The 22,523-nt window shown below is 55.2% G+C and overlaps 1 protein-coding gene across 2 annotated transcripts in view; it reads right to left on the bottom strand.

Annotated features, from left to right (window-relative positions):
* DPP9 (dipeptidyl-peptidase 9) overlaps window positions 1-22,523 on the bottom strand; it is a 48,982-nt gene that overhangs the window by 20,798 nt on the left and 5,661 nt on the right. For both annotated transcript variants that reach the window (XM_011943471.1, XM_011943470.1), the window contains 8 exons: window positions 19,740-19,996; window positions 10,926-11,038; window positions 9,187-9,360; window positions 8,942-9,110; window positions 7,746-7,859; window positions 7,204-7,332; window positions 5,383-5,444; window positions 2,964-3,064 (listed from right to left, as the gene is read on the bottom strand). In XM_011943471.1, coding sequence (XP_011798861.1) covers window positions 2,964-3,064; window positions 5,383-5,444; window positions 7,204-7,332; window positions 7,746-7,859; window positions 8,942-9,110; window positions 9,187-9,360; window positions 10,926-11,038; window positions 19,740-19,996 — 1,119 coding nt within the window. The remainder of the gene's footprint in view (window positions 1-2,963; window positions 3,065-5,382; window positions 5,445-7,203; window positions 7,333-7,745; window positions 7,860-8,941; window positions 9,111-9,186; window positions 9,361-10,925; window positions 11,039-19,739; window positions 19,997-22,523) is intronic.

The following is a 22,523-nucleotide window of genomic DNA, read 5'->3' on the forward strand; positions in this document are numbered from 1 at the left end:
AGAATGGCGTGAACCCAGGAGGTGGAGCTTGCAGTGAGCCGAGATCACGCCACTGCACTCCAGTCTGGGAGACACAGCGAGACTCCGTCTCAAAAAAAAAAAAAACCAAACAGAACATTCCATTGGAGACATTAACCAATACAATTAGAAAAGTGAACACACTTAAGAGGCACAGGAATACAAAAGCAAGATCCTTATCTCTACAAAAGATATAAAAAATTGGCTGGGCGTGGTGGTACGTACCTGTAGTCCCCTCTACTCAGGAGGCTGAGGTGGGAGAATTGCTTGAACCTGGGAATTTGGGGCTGCAGTGAGCTATGATCGCACCACCGCACCCCTGCCTGGGCCACAGAGTAAGACTCTGTCTCAAAGGAAAAAAAAAAAAAAAAACAGAAATCCTAACTAAAGCCCATGGGCCTGCCAAAGCAGTGAACCTGAAGTCTGTTAGAAAGAAGGCCCAGGTCGGGCGGTGGCTCAAGCCTGTAATCCCAGCACTTTGGGAGGCCAAGATGGGAGGATTGCCTGAGGCCAGGAGTTTGAGATCAGCCTGGACAACATAGCAAGACACTGTTGCTACAAAAAATAAAATTATTGCTGGGCATGGTGGCTCACGCCTGTAATCCCAGCACTTTGGGAGGCCAAGGCAGGCGGATCACAAGGTCAGGAGATCGAGACCATCCTGGCTAACACGGTGAGACCCTGTCTTTACTAAAAATACAAAAAATTAGCTGGGCATGGTGGCAGGCGCCTGTAGTCCCAGCTACACGGGAGGCTGAGGCAGGAGAATGGCATGAACCCGGGAGGCGGAGCTTGCAGTGAGCCAAGATCGAGCCACTGTACTCCAGCCTGGGCGACAGAGCAAGACTCCATCTCAAAACAACAACAACAACAACAACAACAAAAATTATTAGCCAGGCATGGTGGCTCTGGCTTGTGACCCTAGGTTCTCAGGAGGCTGAGGTCGGGGGAATGCTTGAGCCCAGGAGTTCAGGGGTGCAGTGAGCCATGATTGTGCCACTACCCTTCAGCCTGGGCCATAGCACAAGACCCCATTTTTACACAAAATATAAAAGGAAAGCAGGCCCAGTAAGTGTGTAGGGCAGGGGAAGCAGTTTTTCTGTGAAACAGGCCCAAATACGAAATACTTTCAACTTGGTGGGTCATAGTTTCTATCACAGCTACTCAATTCTGCCACTGAGAGTCTGCAAACAAGTGGGCGTGGCTGTGTGCCAACACAACTTTATGCATGGACGCTGAGATGTGAATTTCACATCACTTCCATGTGTGATAAAATCTTCTGTGGATCCCCTCCCTTCTGCCCCCAATCATTTAAAAGCATAAATGCCACGGCAGAGGTGGGCCAATCACCTAAGGCCAGGAGTTCAAGACCAGCCTGGTCAACATGGTGAAACTCTGTCTCTACTAAAAATGCAAAAATTAGCTGGGCATGGTGGCGGGTGCCTGTAGTCGCAGCTACTCAGGAGGCTGAGACAGAAGAATCTCTTGAACCCAGGAGACGACAGTTGCAGTGAACCGAGATCGCGCCACTGCGTTCCAGCCTGGGCAATAGAGTGAGACTTCATCTCAAATAATAATAAATAAATAAATAAATAAATAAATAAAAGCATAACTGCCGGCCGGGCACTGTGTCTCACGTCTATAATCCCAGCACTTTGGGAGGCCGAGGCGGAGGTCAGGAGATCGAGACCATCCTGGCTAACACAGTGAAACCCCCGTCTCTACTAAAAATACAAAAAATTAGCCGGGCGTGGTGGCGGGCGCCTGTAGTCCCAGCTACTCAGGAGGCTGAGGCAGGAGAATGGGGTGAACCTGGGAGGCGGAGCTTACAGTGAGCCGAGATCGCACCACCGCACTCCAGCCTGGGCGACAGAGTAAGACTCCACCTCGGGGCAGCGGGGGAAGTGTAACTGCCATTTTGAGCTCATGGGATGTATAAAAACAGGCAGACAGCTGGGCGCGGTGGCTCACACCTGTAATCCCAGCACTTTGGGAGGCCGAGACGGGTGGATTACGAGGTCAAGAGTTCAAGACCAGCCTGGCCAAGATGCTGAAACCCCATCTCTACTAAAAATACAAAAATTAGCCAGGCATAGTGGCAGGTGCCTGTAATCCCAGCTACTTGGGAGGCTGAGGCAGGAGAATTGCTTGAACTCAGGCGGCAGAGGTTGCAGAGAGCCGAGATCACGCCACTGCACTCCAGCCTGGATGACAGAGCAAGTCTCCGTCTCAAAAAAAAAAAAAAAAAAACAGGCAGAGGCTGAATTTTGCCCACTGGGGTTTGGGGCCCCTGTTTAGCAAAGCGGTAGAGTTTTCTCCTCGACAATACAAAAATTAGCCAGGCATAGTGGCAGGTGCCTGTAATCCCAGCTACTTGGGAGGCTGAGGCAGGAGAATTGCTTGAACTCAGGCGGCAGAGGTTGCAGAGAGCCGAGATCACGCCACTGCACTCCAGCCTGGATGACAGAGCAAGTCTCCGTCTCAAAAAAAAAAAAAAAAAAACAGGCAGAGGCTGAATTTTGCCCACTGGGGTTTGGGGCCCCTGTTTAGCAAAGCGGTAGAGTTTTCTCCTCGACAAGGGTGGGAGGCTGGGGAGCGAGTACAGGGAAGCACCTCTACTTTGTGACTGAGTTTTTCTGAGTCTGAGGTCTGGGGACACCTGAAATCCCCTCTGTAGGTCTCCTCCACACTCTGGGTAACTGGATCAGCGTGTCCTAGTGGTACTAACACCGGGACTCATAAGTCCAGTGTGTCATCCTCAGACTGGCTGAGGTCAGGAAGGCCCTTTAGACACTGGGCTGAGGCCTGCCCTGGCGGTGGCACTGCGGGAAGACATGTGAGCAGATGGAAGGAATGGCACGAAAGGCCAGGAGGTGGATTTGGTGGCTGCTCAGGGTCCAGGGCCCCGCAGGTGAATTCCTCAGGTTCCAACCAGAGACACTCACTATTTGCCATCCCGGGTCCACCCGGCCCTGGCGATGTACTCCACCTTCGGGAACAGTGAGCTGAAGGGCTGCACCAGCTCCTTCTCCTGGGTCGAGACGATCTGAGGGGAAACAGGTATGGGTCATGCCCTGGCCTGCCTGGCGCTGCTCAGAGGAGAAGGCCACTGTGCCCGTCATGTCCCCCCCAGGTTCATATGCTGGAGTCTCAGCCTCCAGAACCCCAGAACATGACCTTCTTTGGAAATGGGGCCACTGGAGATGTACTGAGTTAAGACAAGGTTGTGCGGACGAGGGTGGGGCCTGATCCAGCATGACTGCTGTCCTTACGGAGGGACACGTGGACATAGACACACAGAGGGAGGCCGTTTTGAGAAGAGAATCGGGAAGCAACGGCCACCAAGAAGCCATGGAGAAGGAGCCACCTGCCAGCACCTTGGTGTTGGACACTCAATTTCGACTGTGTTCCCAGTCTGTGGTCCTTTGTCATGGCCCGAACAAACGACTACACCCAACAGGGGCAGGTGGGCTGGGCAAGCCAATGGCGGCACCCCAGTGGGTGCCTGGACCCCAAGGCTCTGGTCTGGGCTATCCCTTAGAGCCAGGTGGCTCTGGACAAGCACAGTCCCCAGACCCACGGCTTCCCCACACTTAAACGGGGCTGGCACAGCGTGTCCAGGGTACTGAGAGACAGGGGACCTGGGGCTTCCTCAAACCTAAATGGGGCTGACATAGGATCTCCAGGGGATCTAGAGAAAGGGGACCTAGGGCTTCCTTGTGCCTAAACGGGGCTGGCACGGCGTCTCTGGGGGATGGAAGGGAGAAACGGCAGCAGGGCCTCCAGCTCTACCACTTGAGTGGGTCACCAGTCCCACATCTCCAAGCCGCCTTGTTTGATTGGCATCACCCAAGTCCACCTAAGGACTCTGCACATCTGAGAGTGCAAGGAGCCACTAAAACAGTCTGGCGGGGCCGGGTGCAGTGGCTCACGCCTGTAATCCCAGTGGTTTGGGAGGCCGAGGCAGGTGGATCACTTGAGGTCAGGAGTTCGAGACCAGCCTGGGGAACACGGCAAGACCCCATCTCTACAAAACCCACAATTAGTTAGGTGTGGTGGTGCATGCCTGTAGTCCCAGCTACTCAGAGGCTGAGGCGAGAGGATTGCCTTGAGCCTGGGAGGTTGAGGCTGCAGTGGGTCATGACTGCACCAGTGTACTCCAGCCTAGATGACAGTGAGACCCTGTCTCAAAAAACAAGAACAAGCAAGCAAAGCAAAACCCCAGCCTGGAGGGAGGTTTCATGTGGGTCGCTGGCAAAGCCACTCAGACTGGTCGCCTCAAATCCACCAGAACGCTCTGTCAAGAATGCAAAAGAGGCTTGGAGACCTAATCAGGTCAAAAAGCACCCACAACCCTCCAAATTATGAAAACAGGTATGTTTTATCTCACATGCTTCCCCAAAACATTATATCATTTTTGCAAATGTGCACAAGGGCCTCCTTGGTTTGTCCCAGCCTCCCATCCTCTGGCGTAGGGGAAAGGAGGGATTCCCTGGATGCCTGTGTCCCCATCATCATCTGCTCTCCTCTGCCCCAGCCTCTTTGGTCCAGGGCTCTGTCTGTGAGTTCTCCAGCGTGATGTTACTTAACTTCTGACACCTTTCTGGGTCTTAGGGGATTTGCAACTTCCGAGAGAATGGATCAGTGTGGGGCTATTGGGGGTCCCCAGGGAGGGCAGGGACATGAGAGAAGGGAGGGAAATGCTGGGCTGGAGCGGGTGGCTGGGGAGGCGGGCGCCGAGGGAGATGTGGTCACTGGTATGATCTGCTGGTGACCGTCTCGCTGCGGGGTGATGATGCCTTTTGCTGCCTGATGGCGCCTCCAGGGTGTGGGGTCCTTTGAGATGACCCCCAGGTGATGAGGACCCTGCGTACTGGATCTGACAAAGTGGGGGGATGGGGACCCAGATCACTCTCCTCCCCACAGTAGCTGACGGGTCCAGTGAACTGATCCTTGAGGATCTGCCCAAAATGCTGGAGGAAACACCCCATCTGAAGCTGGGGTCCCCCAGCCATCTGCCCCGCGGAGTTCTCTGTTCTAGAAACTTGGAGAGAGGGCAGCTCTGGATCCACACATCACCCCCTCCCAGGGGAGCCTGGGAGAACCTGCCGTGCCTGTCCTCGCAGGACCCCTGCCCAGCACTCATTCCTTACCGCAGGGAGGCCAGCTCGCCACGCCGCATTCCAGGCCCTGGCCCAGAGACACGCAGGGAAGGTCCATGGCTAGGCGGGCCAGGGAGCAGGGCTGGGGCCTCGGGCGTGTCCCCGCAAGGGAAGTGAGTGACCTGCCTATCCGCCCAACTGCCTACCCAGCCCTTCCCTGCATCATCTGGAAGATTCTCTAGGATGCACCAGGCCCCCTTACCTTGCCCTGGCTGTCGGTCTGGAACTCGGCCAGTTTCAAGGCGATCTTGGGATTCTTGCTGCCTGCAAAAACCGAAGTGAGGTGAACGCCAGGCAGGTGTCATCAGTGCGTGCCGAGAGCCGGCGTGGGGGGCCTGGGCTGCAGGGTGACGTCCACAGAGAGGTGTACAATTGGTGTGGGGGAGGCAGGAGAAGTCGGGTGTCCCACGGTCTGTCTGCAGGCACACCACCGTCCCGCTGGTACAGGCATCACGCCCCTCAGGCGCGGACCTCCTCCCTTTGGGCCTGGATCACATTCCCGACAGTGAGGTGACATTCGGCTTTCTCATTTAAGAACCCAGGCCATACCCTGTGCTGAGAGCTGGGGCTTGTGGGAGCCACAGACACCAGGAAGATGCCATCCCTGCCTTGGGAGAGCTCCAGAGCAGATGGGGAGGCCCGAGCATCACAGTGAAACCACCGACAACGTGACAAGTGGGGTGTGTCCCATGCAAAACGAGGGAGCCGTGTGACAGCCAGACCTGCGCCCTTGGGAGGCCAATGGCGACAGACTAAGGGACCCAAGAGGCTTCTGAAGAGTGGGACTTAGTTCAGGCTCCAAAAGACGGCGCAGGCCCTAGCACAGTGGAGAATGCTTATTTTTTTTGGCTAGACCTATAAGAAACTCAACTCCAGCCCTCGTGGCTCTGTCCCCCAGGGCAGGTGACATCTCTGAGCCTCAGTTTTCTCATCTGTCAAACGAGGGGGAAGAGACTGACTTAGCTCATTTGCAGTGGGAGTTGGAAAGACTCCACAGGAAGCTTCCATCTAGCACGGCGCAGAGCAGGCACTTGCGGGGTACGAGCAAGAACAAGGATTTTATGTGGTCCCACGGGGGTTGCAAACCCAAGGCCTGAACGTGGAATCTGGGCTGCACGTGTGTTCTGTTTGGCTCCAGAGATATTTTTAAATAATTGGAAAGAGGTTTAAGAATTGGGAGTGGCCAGGCATGGTGGCTCACATCTGTAATCTCAGCACTTTGGGACGCCAAGGAGAGAGGATGACTTGAGGCCAGGAGTTCGAAACCAGCCTGGGCAACATAGCCAAGACTCCGTCTCTACAAAAAATTTAAATATTGGCTGGGCATGGTGGCGCACACCTGTAGTCCCAGCTACCTGGGAGGCAGAGGTGGGAGGATCACTTGAGCCCAGGAATTTGAGGCTGCAGTGAGCTGTGATTGTACCACTGTATTCCTCCCCGAGCCACAAGGTGAAACCTTGTCTCAAAAACAAACAAACACACACCACTACAGTGTGAGGGTCAAATCCAGCCTGTCTTCTGTTTTTGTATGGCTAAAAATCCTTCTTTCGTTCTGAGATGGTTAAGAAAACGAACAAATAAAACAAGAGGCACATTTTGGCTAATATGAAAATCATATGTATCTCAAGGTGAGTTATTTGCCATCCAAACTTCAGTCAAGTTTTCTTGGCACGCGGCCACGCCCATTCCTGCACGTGCCGCTTTTGTGCTCCAGCAGCAGGGTGCGGCAGTTGCAAGAGAGCCTGCCTTCGCCTGGCCCTGGAAGCCTGAGACACCTGTCCCCTTGCCCCTTCCAGAGACGGCTTGCTGACCTCTGAGCAATGTGATCAGGAGGCCATGGTAAGCCAGGAGAAAGGGGCGTCCCCTGCAGGGCAGAAGCCTTCCCCTTACATGGCCACAGATGCCCAGAGCACACTTGTGCAGCTCAGAGGGCCTGGGGGACAGTGCACCTCACCAGTCATGCCCCAGGTGCCTCAGATCCCCGGCCCGGCGGCCTGGCCCTTCACATGTACCGAGCACTCACCTGTCCTGGGGTACCGATACGAGTCCGTCTTCCTTTCTTCTAGTGCAGGAGAAGGGACGTGAATGACCTCCACCTCGGACTCATCGACTTCCTCGTACAGGATTCGCAGCGTCTTGAGGTCCTCTGAACCTTGGTAGGGGTGGGCAAACTGAGGATGCCGGCGGCGGAGTCCCTGCCATCAGCCCACCCTCTTCTGCTGCACCAGGGCCTGACGCTGGGCACCGTGGGCTCTGAAACCAGAACCCCGGCTCTGCCGTTCGCTGGACCGTATGCCAGGCCCAGCTCTCTGGGCTTTGGTTTCCTCCCCTGTGCAGTGGGAAGCAGAGCAAGGCTATTCCCAGCATGAACTGGAATGGGAAGTGGCCACGTGGGGTGTAACGGGCTGAACTGTGTCCCCTTTTAGGGCAGCAGCGATGTCTACAGTCGTTACAGACCACGGAGGTGGGTTGAGGTAAAAGGAGTAAGGGGCAGGAAGGACACAGACTGTGACTCCAGGAGGAAAAGCACGCCCGGGAGCATGTTGAAAAATGGAAGGGACCTACCTTCCCAGGAGGCTGTGGGGCACCACCAGTACCCAGTGAAGCGGTCAAACTCTTCCTGTATGACGAAGGTGGCCACGCCCGCAGACTTGGGGTCGTCCAGGACATTGGATAAACCTAGGGGGAGGGACGGAGAGCATCAACAAGGGGTGAGCAGCCTGCTAACATTGGGGACAGCCAGGGGCTCCAGGAGAGCATGAGAGAGAGGGAGAGAGAAGGAGGGAAGGAGGGAGACGGATGGAGAGGGAGGGAGACCTCGAGCTGACTGTTTTCAAGCAGGGCTGCTCCACCTCACGGTGCGGACACTGGGGTCCTCTTGGTCTCTAGGGTGGGGCCGTCCAGGGCACAGCAGGGTGCTGAGCAGTGTCCCTGGCCTCCACTCACTCCATGGCAGGCCAGGAGCACCCCTGCCCAAGTGTGCCATCTAAAAACGTCTCTGGACATTGCTGAGTGCCCAGGTTTGGAAAAGTGGGGCCCGGGCTTATGGGACGGAGAGGCAGTGATCAGTGACTTGAAACCAGGACAAGGAAGGATGGGGTCACTTCTGGTGAGCAGGGGAGTGGAGAGAACACATAGGAAGCAGGTGAGATGTGGCCTTGACTTGATGTGGCTGGACAGGCAGTGGAGGGGAAGGTGTGCAGGGGCAGAAATGCCCAGGAGCACCTGGCAGAGCACCGTGGCTGGGCCGACGCCCGCTGCAGAAAACCACAGAGCGGCCGGGTGCAGTGGCTCATGCCTGTAATCCCAGGACCTTGGGAGGCCGAGGCAGGTGGATCATTTGAGGTCAGGAGCTCAAGAGCAGCCTGGCCAACAATGAGGAAACCCTGTCACAACTAAAAAATACAAAAAAAAAAAAAAAAATGAGCCAGGCCTGGTGGCGGGCACCTGTAATCCCAGCTACTTGGGGGGTTGAGGCAGAAGAATCGCTTGAACCCAAGAGGCAGAGGTTGCAGCGAGCTGAGATCGCACCACTGCACTCTGCCTGGGCAACAGCACTCCGCCTGAGATTCTCTCAAAAAAAAAGAAAAGAAAAGAAAACTACAGACCTCCTGGGAGACGTGGCAGGCCACGGAAGGTCTGCACGGGAGGGTGGCTTGGGAGGCGTGCAGGCAGGAAGACCCTGGCTGTGGGGGCAATGGGGCCTTCTGGAAGCTGGCCAGGTGGCTATGGTGGCCATACACAGGAGGGGCTGGCCCCACCTTGGTGGCAGAAGGTCAGCCGCCGCTCCTCGCCTGTCTCGATGTTGGCCACCCATAGGTCGCTGTTGTTGATGAAGGAGAAGAAGGCAGGGTCGGCAGGGCAGATTTTGGGGTCCATCCGGGGCCCTGAGCACTGGGTCTTGATTTCCAGCGGTTTCATAGGGGACACCTGAGGACAGAGACACCCGGCTCAGGGGGAGGGGCCCGCCACGCCGCCCCTGCACGCGGCCAGGGCCGGGGCTCACCATGAAGCCGTTCTTGCCACCATCGCGGCAGTGGAAGAGGCTGTTGCTGGCCTGGAAGAGGAAGAGGCCGCTCTCGCTGTGGAAGTCATAGGAGGTGATGCCGAAGACCCCCAGGCGCTTCCGCTCCCTCAGCAGCTCCTCCTCCCGAGAGTAGACCCCGTGGTGGGGCGTGGCCTAGAAACATACGGGGACAGGGGCAGTGTCAGCGGGCAAAGAGGATCCCCCACTGGCCAGGGCAGAGATCCTTGGGCTGGGGCATTCCCAAGGAAATCTGACTTTGGGCCTCGCCAGAGAGAACTTCCTGCACTGGGCAGAACTGGCTGCCGGAGCCCCTGACCCAGTGGGTGGCCAAAGATTGCCAGCAAACCTGGCCCTGCAGGACTGGCTGAGTGTCCTAGGAGGTGGCGGGGGAGACTCTGGGGCCAGAAGCCTCCTCACTTCCTGAGCTCCCTCCCCATAGACCCTCTGCACGGCAGATGGGGGCCTCTGGGATGGGCTGTGCCCTGCCTCACACCACTGGAGTGCTCTCTCTGGGTCCCTAGTGCCAATCTGACGGACTCCCCACCCTCCTACCCTGTTCACAATCCTTTCCCATCAACAGCTTTCAATTTTGTAATCCCAGCACTTTGGGAAGCCGAGGTGGGAGGATCCAGAGGTCAGGAGTTCGAGACCAGCCTGGCCAATATGGTGAAACCCCGTTTCTACTAAAAATACAAAAATTAGCCGGGTGTGGGTGCCATGCACCTGTAGTCCCAGCTACTCAGGAGGCTGAGGCAGAAGAATCGCTTGAATCTGGGAGGCAGAGGTTGCAGTGAGCCGGATATTGCACAACTGCACTACAGCCCGAGTGACAGAGCGAGACTTTGTCTCAAAAAACAAACAAACAAAAAAGCAGAATCTAAAGCAAAATTACCCCCTACACTCTGTGGAAAGTAGTGTAAATATGAGGACATTGGCTTGGGGACGCAGAGACAGGCCAAAGTGTGGGCCAGTGAACCAGTGGTGGAGAAAATGGGAGTGCCAGGATCTCAGAGACACTGTTAGATATCATTATTGTTACACTGTTATGTTTATGTTGTTACTATGTTATAATGTTATATTATTTTATTATTATATTGTTACTATTTTAGAGACTGGGATTCCCTGTCTCCCAGGCTGGAGTGCAATGGTGAGATCATGGCTCACTGTACCCTTGCACTCCCGGGTTCAAGCCATCCTCCCATCTCAGCCTACCAGTTAGCTGGAACTACAAGGCGAGTACCATCAGGCCTGGCTAATTTTATTTTTTGTAGAGACAGGATCTTGCTGTGTTCCCCAGTCTGGTCTCAAATTCTTGGGCTCAAGGAATCCTCTTGCCTCGGCCTCCCAATCGTCAAACACAAAAACACGCCAATGCAAAAGGCATTTTTCCTCCCTCAGCTATCCTCAGAGAGCCAACACTGGATGAGATTAATAATTAACCAGTCTCTCCAAAAGGGCCTCAAGCCAGGTTAATTCCCAGTCTATGCTGATGCGGTTAAAAGGAAGAGATGCTTTCGGTAAGAGTTTCTCTGTCGCTTGAGTACAGGTGGTCATGGGGAGGAGGGAAGGCTCACCCGCCACAGTCCACAGGACGGAGGGTTTGCGGAAACCCACAGCCGGTGGGGAAGAGAGGTGACCAAAGGTGTGTACGGCCTGTGGGGCTGCCCTTTGCCCACCTCCTCGCCACGGTAGGGCCCACGCCCAACAGCACAGCTCACCTGGAAATGATCCAGCATCTGCTTCCAGGACAGGAGCAGCAGAGCCTCTTTCCGGACCTTCTTGGGAATCTCAGAGTAGAGGAGGGAGTTTTCTCGGCTGCCATATGGCATCCCTAAGGGGAGAAAGGAAACACCCAGAACCCTGGCTCAGGATGGGGAGATGCCCTCAGCCACGATGCTGACTCCCTGTGGCTGGGCCCAGCTGGTTCCCTCTGCTTCTAAAACATTCTGCCAGGCCGCCGGCGGGAAAGCCCTCCCGGGAAACATATGGATCCTGGGTTTGCGTATGTAGGCAGTAGGGTCTTCCACCTGAGATACTTCTGAAGAATCTCATGGCCCGAATTACCGAAGAAACAGCACACAAGAGGCTGGGCACGGTGGCTCTCGTCTGTAATCTCAGCACTTTGGGAGGCCGAGGCGAGAGGACTGCCTGAGCCCAGGAGTTTGAGACCAGCCTGGACAACACAGCAAGACCTCGTTTTAAAAAAAAGAATAAAATAAAATAAAATAAAACAGACAGAAGAAAAAAAGAAAAAGAAATCGCACACAAGAGAACAACAAGGGCAGTCAGGAACAAACATCCAACTCTCAACAGGTTGGGTTCAGCTCTCCAAGGCCCTTCTTTATCAAGGCTTTTGCAGAGGACAAGAATTAAATTAATGTAGGATTAGAGGGAGGGCAAAACCATCAAGAAGGAATAAGGGCCAAGTGACATGGCTCATGCCTGTAATCCCAGCACTTTGCGAGGCCAAGCCAGGCAGATGACTTGAAGTCAGGAGTTCGAGACCAGCCTGGCCAACATGGTGAAACCTCGTCTCTACTAAAAACACAAAAATTAGCCGGGCATGGTGGCACATGCCTGTAGTCCCAGCTACTCAGGAGGCTGAGGCAGGAGAATCGCTTGAACCTGGGAGGCAGAGGTTGCAGTGAGCCGAGATTGCGGCACTACAGTCCAGCCTGGGTGACAGAGCAAGATTGTTACAAAAAAAGGGAAAGGGGAAGCGTGCACCTGGTCCAGTATTTCCCAACCTCGTCCCTAATCACATTTGGGCCTGGACCATCCTCTGGGGTGGGGCTGTCCTGGGCACTGCGGGGCTCTGAGCAGCATCCCTGTCCTCCACCCACTTCATGCCAGGGGCACCCCACCGTCGTGACAACCACACATATCCCCAGGCATCTCCCAGTGTCCCTTGCAAGGAAGGGCAGAATCACCCCCGACCTCAAACCACTGATTTAATCAAAGCTTCTGTAGAAAATGACGGTAGTGAGAGCTGCCAAGTGAGGGTTTTGGGTGGATTACATGAGTTAAGAAACGTAAAGCTCTTGGCACAATGCGCATGACCCTCTGTGAAATCAGCGTATTTCGTCAATAGGCCGTGGCTTTCCACGTACGCGTGTCTCTGGGCTTGGGATAGGTCTTACTGGGGAACGCGCGATCAGGTTCTTAGTGGCAAATAAAATAACTGTGTATTTTCCAAATGGTCACGTCTTAGATTTGCTGGATGACGGGACCATTGTCATTAGAAAAGGGAATGGCAGAAGCAGGATGGTAATCCCTGGGAAGCTTCGGTTTCCCCTCTCCACGCAACGCCACTGAAAAACCAGGACAGGGCTCCTCCGAGCGTAAAGCTGTCCAGTAGCCCACAAACATGACATGGCTAACGACGAGTCACAGACAGCTCGGAGCCCTGGCCCCTCCTTGCTCTATTTTCAACCCTGAGTTTCTCCAGGAGGAAGCCTTGGATTGGTGCTGTCCTGTCCTCTTTTCAGGACCTCCTCATACTTGTCTTTGTGTTTTTTTTTTTTTTGAGACAGATTCTTGCTCTGTTGCCCAGGCTGGAGTGCAGTGGCACGATATTGGCTCACTGTAGCCTCTACCTCTCAGGTTCAAGCGATTCTCCTGCTTCAGCCTCCTGAGTAGCTGGGATTACAGGCGTCCACCCCCACGCTGGCTTTTTGTATTTTTTTTTTTTTTTTTCCGAGACAGAGTCTTGCTCTCTCACCCAGGCTGGAGTGCAGTGGCGCGATCTCGGCTCACTGCAACCTCTGCCTCCCGGGTTCACGCCATTCTCCTGCCTCAGCCTCCCGTGTAGCTGGGACTACAGGCGCCCACTGCCACGCCCGGCTAATTTTTTGTATTTTTTTTTTTTTTCAGAGACAGGGTTTCACTGTGTTAGCCAGAATAGTCTCGATCTCCTGACCTCATGATTCGCCCACTTTGGCCTCCCAAAGTGCTGGGATAACAGGCGTGAGCCACCACACCCGGCCCTCGCTTGCTTTTAAGAGGAGAACAGGAAGGCCACAAGCTCACCGCCTCCAGGATTAGTGCTTAATAAATAATATCTGTGCCACTTTTATTTCTTGTCATAGGCAGCCGCAGGGTCCTGCAGTTTCCCCCTGCTTGCTTTCTGTGTCCTGACTGAAAAATCACAGAGTGCCCTGACCTCTGTGGCCCAGCCAGTTGCAGGTTTTTCCCTGCAGGCTTGAACCAGAGCCTAGTACATTCCCAGGCACCGATAAATACCGAAAGCCAGCCCTGGCCCTGAGCCAAAATCCTTAAACCCTCACATAAACTCTACACCCTGACCCCCTTGCCGAGGACACACCTGGCTATAGAATGTGCCTTTTCTCTGATGCCCATTGCAAGGACACCAAAGCCCACCCTGCACCGAAGGCCCCTAGGAAATGCTCTGGACTCATCCCCCTGGAATTCAGGGTTCCTTTCTTTGGAATCCCAACCAGCCCCATCTGGGGATGGCTCAGGGCAATTCCTTGTGGGAACTCCTCTGCTGCTGCCTTTGGGGTAACTGCAGCTGTGGGTTCAGTGGGATGAAATAGAACCTTCTCACTATTCACAACAGCAAAGACATGGAATCAGCCTAAATCCACCAACAGTAGACTGGATAAAGAAAATGTAGTACATATGGCCGGGCGCAGTGGCTCACGCCCGTCATCCCAGCACTTTGGGAGGCCGAGGCGGGCGGATCACGAAGTCAGGAGATCGAGACCATCCTGGCTAACACGGTGAAACCCCGTTTCTACTAAAAATACAAAATAATTAGCTGGGCGTGGTGGCAGGCGCCTGTAGTCCCAGCTACTCAGGAGGCTGAGGCAGGAGAAGGGCGTGAACCCGGGAGGCGGAGCTTGCAGTGAGCTGTAGTACATGTATGCCAGGGAGTATTATGCAGCCATAAAAAAGAATGAGATCATGTCCTTTGCAGGGACATAGATGGAGCAGGAGACCATTATCCTTAGAAAACGAATGCAGGAACAGAAAACCAAATACCACATGTTCTCACTTTAAAAGTGGGAATTAAATGATGAGAACACATGGACACATGGAGCAGAACAGACACTGGGGCCTACTGGAGGGTGGAGGGTGGAGGGGGAGAAGCAGACAAAAGAACTATTGAGTACTAGGCTTAGTACGTGGGTGATGAAATAATCTGTACAATAAACCCCTGTGACACAAGTTTACCTATGTAACAAACCTGCACATGTACCCTTGAACCTAAAAGTTTGTTTTTTTGAGACAGAGTCTCACACTGTCGCCCAGGCTGGAGCGCAATGGCACAATCTCGGCTCGCTGCCACCTCCACTTTCTGGGTTCATGCGATTCTCCTGCCTCAGCTTCCCAAGTACCTGAGATTATAGGCACACACCACCATACCCGGCTAATTTTTCGTATTTTTAATAGAGACAGGGTTTCACCGTTAGCCAGACTGGTTTTGAAATCCTGACCTCGTGATCCACCTGCCTCGGCCTCCCAAAGTGCTAGGATTACAGGCATGAGCCACCGTGCCCAGCCAATTTTTATTTTTATTTATTTATTTTTTTTGAAATGGAGTCTTGCTCTGTCGCCCAGGCTGGAGTGCAGAGGCACGATCCTGGCTCACTGCAAGCTTCGCCTCCCGGCTTCACGCCCTTCTCCTGCCGCAGCCTCCCAAGTAGCTGGGACTACAAGCGCCTGCCACCATGCCCAGCTGATTTTTTGTATTTTTTAGTAGAGATGGGGTTTCACCATGTTAGCCAGGATGGGTTTTTGTTTTTTTTTTTTTAAAAGAAAGAAACAGCAACTTCTAGTTGTGGCAAGGAACACAGGTTTCCCACACATGATGAAGCACGCTTGTGAAGGACAGTAGTGACGGAAGGATATACTTAAAGAAAAAGATTAGATTAACAGGGTTCCTTTTAAAGTGTATTTGTGAAAAATGCAAAGTTCAGTGAGATGTGTGTAGGAAGGAGAAAAATCGTGCGGAGAGTCAGGGGTGAGCAAAAGAACCCAAGTGCAGAAACACGACTCAGTCTCTCAGAGCCCTTGAAGCTGCCGGGACCCCGACCGTCCGGCCGCCCATGGGGATGAGAGTCGAGTGGTGTGTGATTTCGTTCGTGTGAAATGTCCAGAACAGGCCAATCCACAGAGACAGGAAGTGGGTTCATGGTTGCCCAGGGCTGGGGAATGATGGTTGATGGGGACGGGGTTGCTTTTTGGGGTGAGGGAATGTTCTGGAAGTAGACAATGGTGATGGCTGCACAACTCTGTGAATGTACAACTAAAAGCCACTGAGTTTCACACCTTCAAAAATGAAACTGTGTAATGTGAATTACATCTAAATTTTGAAAAAGCACCCTGGGCCAACAGGAGGCACGGGAGGGATGGGAGGGCCTGGGCAGCTGGTCCACAGGGACTCTCCGGGAGAGCGAGAGCTTTCCAAACAGGAAGTCAAACCCACAGACTTGCCAAGGACGCCAGGGCCACCTCCCTCCAGGCTGATTAATCAATGATCACCAAATGGCCCCTGCCAGCACATTCCTGGGGCGAGCTGCTGCTGGCGGCACCAGGATGGTGACAACTGGCCTTTGAGGCAAGGGCTGGAGGTGACTGCCAAGAGCTGTGGATTTCTGATGTCCCATCCCTCCTCGGACCTCCCTCACCAGCTCTGCCCTGCAAACACGCCTGCTGCCAACCTGTCACCCACCCATGCCCTGGCGACCCAGGCCTGCACAAACACCGTTTCCCGTCACTGCACGCTGTGGCCTCATGTGGCTGGCCTGGTGGGGGATCGTGATCCACACAGGGCTGGGCTCTCCCCTGGGTCTCGGCCTGGGACGCCGGGAGACAGGAATTCTTGCTTTCCCTTCCGAGGGAGTTCCAGAGCCGTCTAGAACCCTGTGGCCTCTTCCAGCCACAGAAGTCACCGTTTGCAGTGGGGAGAGGCCGGTCCGCATGGGGCAGGAGCGGGGTCACGAGCGCTTCCCAGTGCTGCAGTCTGAGGCCTGGAACCTGAGCCAGCCCCAGACCATCTTCCCGGCAGCAGGAACTGCATGTTCCCCCGCTGCTCCTGCTAGCCTGACGCTGGGGGCTTCATCATGTGGATCTGAAAGAGGCCTTCCGGAGGGGCCCAGTGATTAGCTCCACACGCCCCACAGCACACCTGGTGCCTGCTGAGGACACGGGTCCCCAGAGGGAGCAGAGGGGACAGGTCCCATGCTTTCAGCAGCGGGCCAGGCCTGGCCTCAGAGTCTGGTTGCTGGGCTAGTGCTAAGAAGCGTTATTATTACTCAAGGGCTGGGGGGAGGCCTGCCCCGAGAACCTGGATGTGATGTGAGCTCAGTGCTGCCCCTGACAGTGTTAAGTGACAGACTGGAGTAGCTGAAGGGTGAATGTCATCCAGAAAGGGGCAATCTGATTTCTGAGCCGCTCTACGTACGTTCTGGGGTTTCTGCCAAGTTCATGCCCACTGGGGTGGGCCCTCAGTACCTCCCATGTATTGTGAGGACCTGCCCGTCCGAGCCCCAGACACACACAAGCCACAGGCGACCCGACGACCTCATCTATGCGGAGTCAATATGATTCTTTGTCCCGGCAATTTGGAGAAAGTTCCTCCGTTTCTGCGGGTGGCTAGAACCTGAGGCATGGAATCCCAGGGGCCGTGGAGGGGTTGTAGAAGACAGGTGGACAGCAAGGTTGGGTGGACCCATGGAGACGCACACACGGAAGGATGCCTGGCTTCTGGAAGGTTCCAGTTCTCAGATGCTGCTTCCTGAGGTCCAACAGGCTTTCTGCTCTTGGGTTCCATGAGATGCCCCTCTACCTTTACTCCAGGGGTACTTCATGGCTCAGACGAGCTTGGAGAGTTTCTGTACCTTTTAGCAGCTCGGCGGAGATTTGAATGACGGCCCTGACAGAGAGGTGTCCGCACCCTGGGGCTTGGGTGTGGAGGCTACGTTACACAGAGAGACAAGCCTGTGCAGCTGGGATTAAGTGAAGGCTCTTGAGCTGAGATGATCCTGGATTACCCAAGTGAGCCAGATGGCATCATGAGTCCTTATCAGAGGGAGGCAGGCCGGGCACAGTGGCTCACTCCTGTAATCTCAGCACTTTGGGAGGCTGAGGCAGGCGGATCACCTGAGGTCAGGAGTTTGAGACCAGCCTGGCCAACATGGAGAAACCCCGCTTCTACTAAAAATACAAAAATTAGCTAGGTTGTGTGGCAGGCAACTGTAATCCCAGCTACTCGGGAGGCTCAGGCAGGAGAATCACTTGAACCCAGAAGAGGTAGAAGTTGCAGTGAGCTGAGATCGCGCCATTGCACTCTAGCCTGGGTGACAGAGCGAGACTCCATCTCAAAAAAAAAAAGAAAAAGGCAGAGGGGAATTTCAGACAGAAGAGGAGTAGGAGAAGGAGGCTGTGTGACCATCAAGGCAAGAGGTTCCAATGCTGTGGCCACAAGCCAAGAGATGCTGGCTGCGACCAGAAGCTGGAAGAGGCCAGGACTGGTACCTTGATCTTGAATTTCTGCCCTCCAGAACTGTGAGAGAACCACTTTCACAATGGCAGCCACAGAAAACTCCTCCAAACACGCTGACCAGGACAGCAGCCCCAACGGGAGCAAGTGGCCGTGGATGCCACAGGATAAAAACGAGGCAATGGCCCACGGCAGCCTTGGTCTGGACACTTGCCGTCGTAACAGCCAACCTCTCTCAGGTAATTGAAACTCAAGCCATTTCAGTCCAATTTCTCCCAGACTAGAGTTGGCCAACATTCTTAAAGGCCCAGACAGCCTGGATACAGAGGCTCACGCTTGAAACCTTAGCATTTTAGGAGGCTGAGGCAAAAGGATTGCTTGAGCCTAGGGGTTTGAGACCAGCCTGGGCAACATGGCAAAACCTCGTCTCTACAAAAAACTGTCTGGGCATGGTGGCACGTGCCTTTAATCCCAGCTACCTGGAGGGCTGAGGTTGGGAGGATCATCTGAGCCAGGGAGTTCTAGGCTGCAGTGAGCTGTGATTACACCACTGCACTCCAGCCTAGGCAATGGAGTGAGACCTCATCTCTAAAAAAAATAAAAAATAAAAGGAAGACAGTAAATGTTTCTGGCCATGTGAGCCATACAATCTCTGTTGCGGTGACTCTCCCGCTGTAGCTTGAGAACAGCCAAAGTTGTCAGGAAACTAACGGGGACCAGGAAAACCTGACTTCTGAAGAAGGCTGTCACCTGCCAACCCGTTCTGGATGATTCTTCTTTTTAAATTCTTTGTTTGCCAAACTGCCATCTGATTCCCACACCGGCCTGTCTGTGGAGAGGGACTGTGCTGACGGGGGAAAGAGGACAGCCACCTGGTGTCCACCTCAGTCACTGTCGTTAGCACGTGGTCAGCCTCAGGCAGAGGATGACAGCCGTTCACTGGTTCCAATGCTGGCTGGGGGCCGCAGCCCATGCGAGCCTGGGCTCAGAGGCTGAGGGCCCCACCCTGAGTCCCATGGATGAGCGCAGCGGCCTGGACAAGGATCCCAGCGCCACCCCACCCCCAAGGAACACTTGGCGATGTCTGAGGACATGGCTGCTCCTGGCATGGAGTGGGTGGAGGTCAGGAACACTGCTCAGGACCCTGCAGTGGCCGGACGGCCGCACCCCAGAGAATGATCTGGCTCCAGTGTCCATGGTGCCAAGCGGCAGAGACGCTGCCTTTGGTGCCCAGCCATGTGTCACGCTGCTTTCAAAGACACAGGCCTGGCTGATCTCTCCAAGGTGTCCTTCCTCCCAGCTCTTAAGGCCTCTGGGTGCAGTGGGTACCATCCGGATATCCGCTGCCCAACTCATGGGAGCCAGGCCCGCCGTGGCTGCAGAGGCTGCTAGAGAACATGCAGCCTAACCTGCGCCCTAAAGGCGTTTGTGGTACAGAGGAGCCCAGTCCCATGAGGCACTGCAGATGCTGCAGAAGGAGCTGCATGCAGGCACACGCCCAGAGGAGGAAGTGTTGATCCAGGGCCTGCAGCAGGGGCTGCAAGCGTGTGGCAAGTTGCCCCTGTGCTGTCACCGGCAGCAGACCAGGTTCTGCCATCCAGGAGGCTTTCCCAGAGCCTCAGGATCCTTCCCGATGTGCCTCCGTGGTAAGCTCCCACTGGAGTTACTCCCAACTCCCTCTAGGAATGGTTCAGTCCAGTCCTGTTTGTCACGAGCCCCACCCAGCCCGGACCAGGTGGCTGGGAAGTGACTCAGGGGGTGGACCCAGCTGACTAGCACTGGAAACAATCTCCGGGCTCGGAGCCACAGGGCCAGCTTAAGCCACGGCATCCTGGCCACAAGGAGGAGCAGGGCTGCCCTGTGCATGGCTCTCTGCACGGCTGACCCTCCAGGTACCTCCCCACCCACCCCGGGCAGCCCTTCCCTGTAGTCAGAGCCGTCTGTGGCTGAGCCTCGAAGAACAGCACGCCCAGGGCCCGGCCGTCCGAGCACGTCTTCTGACTCCTGAGGGCACCGCGGTCCCAGAGGCCGTTCCCACCCAGGCGGCCCGCAGGGCCCAGCTTACCCAGGTAGTAGAGGCGGTGGGAGTGGGGCCCAGACTCATCCGTCTTCTGCACAAACTGGAAGTCGTGGGGTGCCTTGTTAACAATGAGGCCCGAGTACTTGCGGCTGCCGTGGATGATGCTTCGGAGCCCGTCCCAGGAGTGCTTTTGCACCTGGAAGCGGGCGGCCGGGTCATCCGTGGCGGCTGCGTCGCCTCGGTCGGCTGTTGGGGTCCCGGTGGTGGCCATCCTCTCAGCCCCCTCGGAATTCAGCGAGAAGCTGCGGGGAGGAAGCAAAGACCGTGAGAAAGGAGAACCGTTTTACCTACGAGAGGCTCCAACACTGCCCTTTGCGAGGCACTCAGGTTCTTCCGGACGAGCCCACCCCTGCCGCTTCCCACTCCCTAAACCCTTCTTGGGTTGGTCCACCTCCACCTCTCTCCATGTCACCAATGCTGCTAAGATTCACGCCACCATCACCTCTCCAATGAATGATTTTTAAAAACTTTCTTCTGTTTGGAGATGGGGGTCTCAACTATGTTCCCCAGGCTGGTCTCAAACTCCTGGCCACAAGCAATCCTCCTGCGTCAGCCTCCCAAGTGGCTGGGATGACAGATGTGAGCCACCATGCGGGGCTTTGGCTGAATGACTGACACCACCCCCCACCAGGATGTTCCACATCCACTGCCAAGACCCCATCGCTGAAAACCCTTCCTGGTTTTCCACAGTCCCCGGGATAACAAGCAGTCCTCGCCATACCTCAAGGCTCTCGCTGACCCCTGCCAAGCCCTTGAATCTCACCCTCCTTATCCCCATGCCCCAGCCAAACCAGCCTTCACTCAGCTCCTCAGACAGGCCGAGTTCCTTTCCATCACAGGGCCTCTGCACATGCTGGCCCTCCTGCTCGGAGTGCAGTTTTCCTCACTTTACTTAACTTCATATATATATACTTTTTTTTTTTTGAGACAGAGTCTTACTCTGTTGCCCAGGCTGGAGTGCAGTGGCATGATCTCAGATCACTGCAGCCTCTGCCTCTCAGGTTCAAGCGATTCTCCTGCCTCAGCCTCCCAAGTAGCTGAGATTACAGGTGCCCGCCACCACGCCCAGCTGATTTTTTTTGTATTTTCGGTAGAGACGGGGTTTCACTATGTTGGTCAGGCTGCTCACTAACTCCTGACCTCAAGTGATCTGCCTCCCTCAGCTTCCCAAAGTGTTGGGATTACAGGTGGGAGCCACTGCGCCCGGCCTGCTTGACCAACTTCTAATCAGACCTCAGCTTAAGCACTTGGCAGGCCCTCAGACACCTCGCACAACCATCCAGGCCGAAGCTGGTCCTTCTGCTCACCTTTCACACGCCACCTGGCTGTCCCCTTCCCTCCACCATCATCACAGCGGTTATTTGTGGGACCCCTGTCTCCCCCACATCTGTCCCATTCACAGCTGTGCTCCCAGAACCTTAGCTGGTGGCTGGCACACGGCAGGCATCCCACGGAGCACTGTGGAATGACTATCTCTCACCGGGCCCATGGGGAGACACGCTGGGTCTCGGGAGAGGCCTGGGCGTGAAGGAGTGAAAAGCCATCCTGGTCACCTGTGCTGTTGGCTTGCTGTCCAGCCAGGGAGACGCTTGGCCTTCACTGGACTTTCCAGAGCCTCGGGATGGGGGAGGTGCAGGTGAGAGGGTGAATGGCACACACTTTCCCGAAGAACATCCCACTCGCTCCTCCCACTCAGGACACTCTGGATCTGCAAAGCAGCCACCACGAGCAGCCGCTGCAGTGTCACAGCTCCCGCCACCCCACTCCCGCCCTCACCTGACTGGACTGGCCAGGCAAATATTTGTTTTACAGAAGTCTAAACATGGCCGCAGTGACCCAGTTCTGCAAGAGCCAGTGGTCTGGAAGGGGTGGCACCGGGGCCGGTCTCACTTCCCTTTGTGGGCTCCGAGGGACTGCCGACCTTGCCAGAAGCCCCGTCCTCTGGGACCAACAGTTTGGCTTGGGGAAGTCGCTGCTCACATGGAGGAAGTGGGAACACCCGAGGGAGTGGACAGCAGGGACCGGGTGTGAGAGAAGTAAAGGGCAGAGACGAGTGGGCCGCCTTGACTCTGCGGCGTGCCAGTTCCGGAAAGACTCTGCCTCTTGCCAAGAGGAGCCCCCACAGGCTGACCAATGCAAGAGAAAGCGCCCCAGCCCGCTCTGAGAGGGAAGGGGAGAAAGAGCTGCAAGGACGTCAACGAGAGCCTTTGAAAGATCAGGACCTGCAACTGTCACCTCACTTGGGCTTGTGACAGCCCATTCTGCAGGTGGGAAAACTGAGGCTGGGAGGGCATTGGAGCTTGCTCCCAATCAGAGCCGAGTCAATGAGCAAAGGGGGTTCAAAGGAGGCGGCCCGGCCCCTGGCCTCCCACTGAGATGCTGTGTGACAAGCCCAGCAATTGCAGCAGGAAAAGCCACAGTGCAGCCCCGAGAGCTTCCCGTGCTGTGCTGCGAGACACCCGTGTCCTGTGGGAAGGTCCTGGAAGCCAAGGAGAGTAGAAGCCACCTCAGCATGGGACATATGAAAGGCTCATGGGGCAGGGGGCCCCTTGGGAAGGTGGCTTCTGGGTATCACGGCTGTGGGCTGATTTCTGGAGGCTCCTCTCCAACTCGACCCCAAAGAAATGACAGGGGAAAACGCTTCCCTTGTTTCCTCCTACTCCATCCAGGCAGGGCCAGCGTGTCCTGCCCTCCAGCCAGAAGGAGCACAGTTTGTTAGTTCAGCTCCTCCTGAGACGGAACTAAAGACACGAACCAAAGGATATCAGC

Source organism: Colobus angolensis, unplaced genomic scaffold (assembly GCF_000951035.1).
Source record: "Colobus angolensis palliatus isolate OR3802 unplaced genomic scaffold, Cang.pa_1.0 Scaffold22, whole genome shotgun sequence".
Lineage (NCBI taxonomy): Eukaryota > Metazoa > Chordata > Mammalia > Primates > Cercopithecidae > Colobus > Colobus angolensis.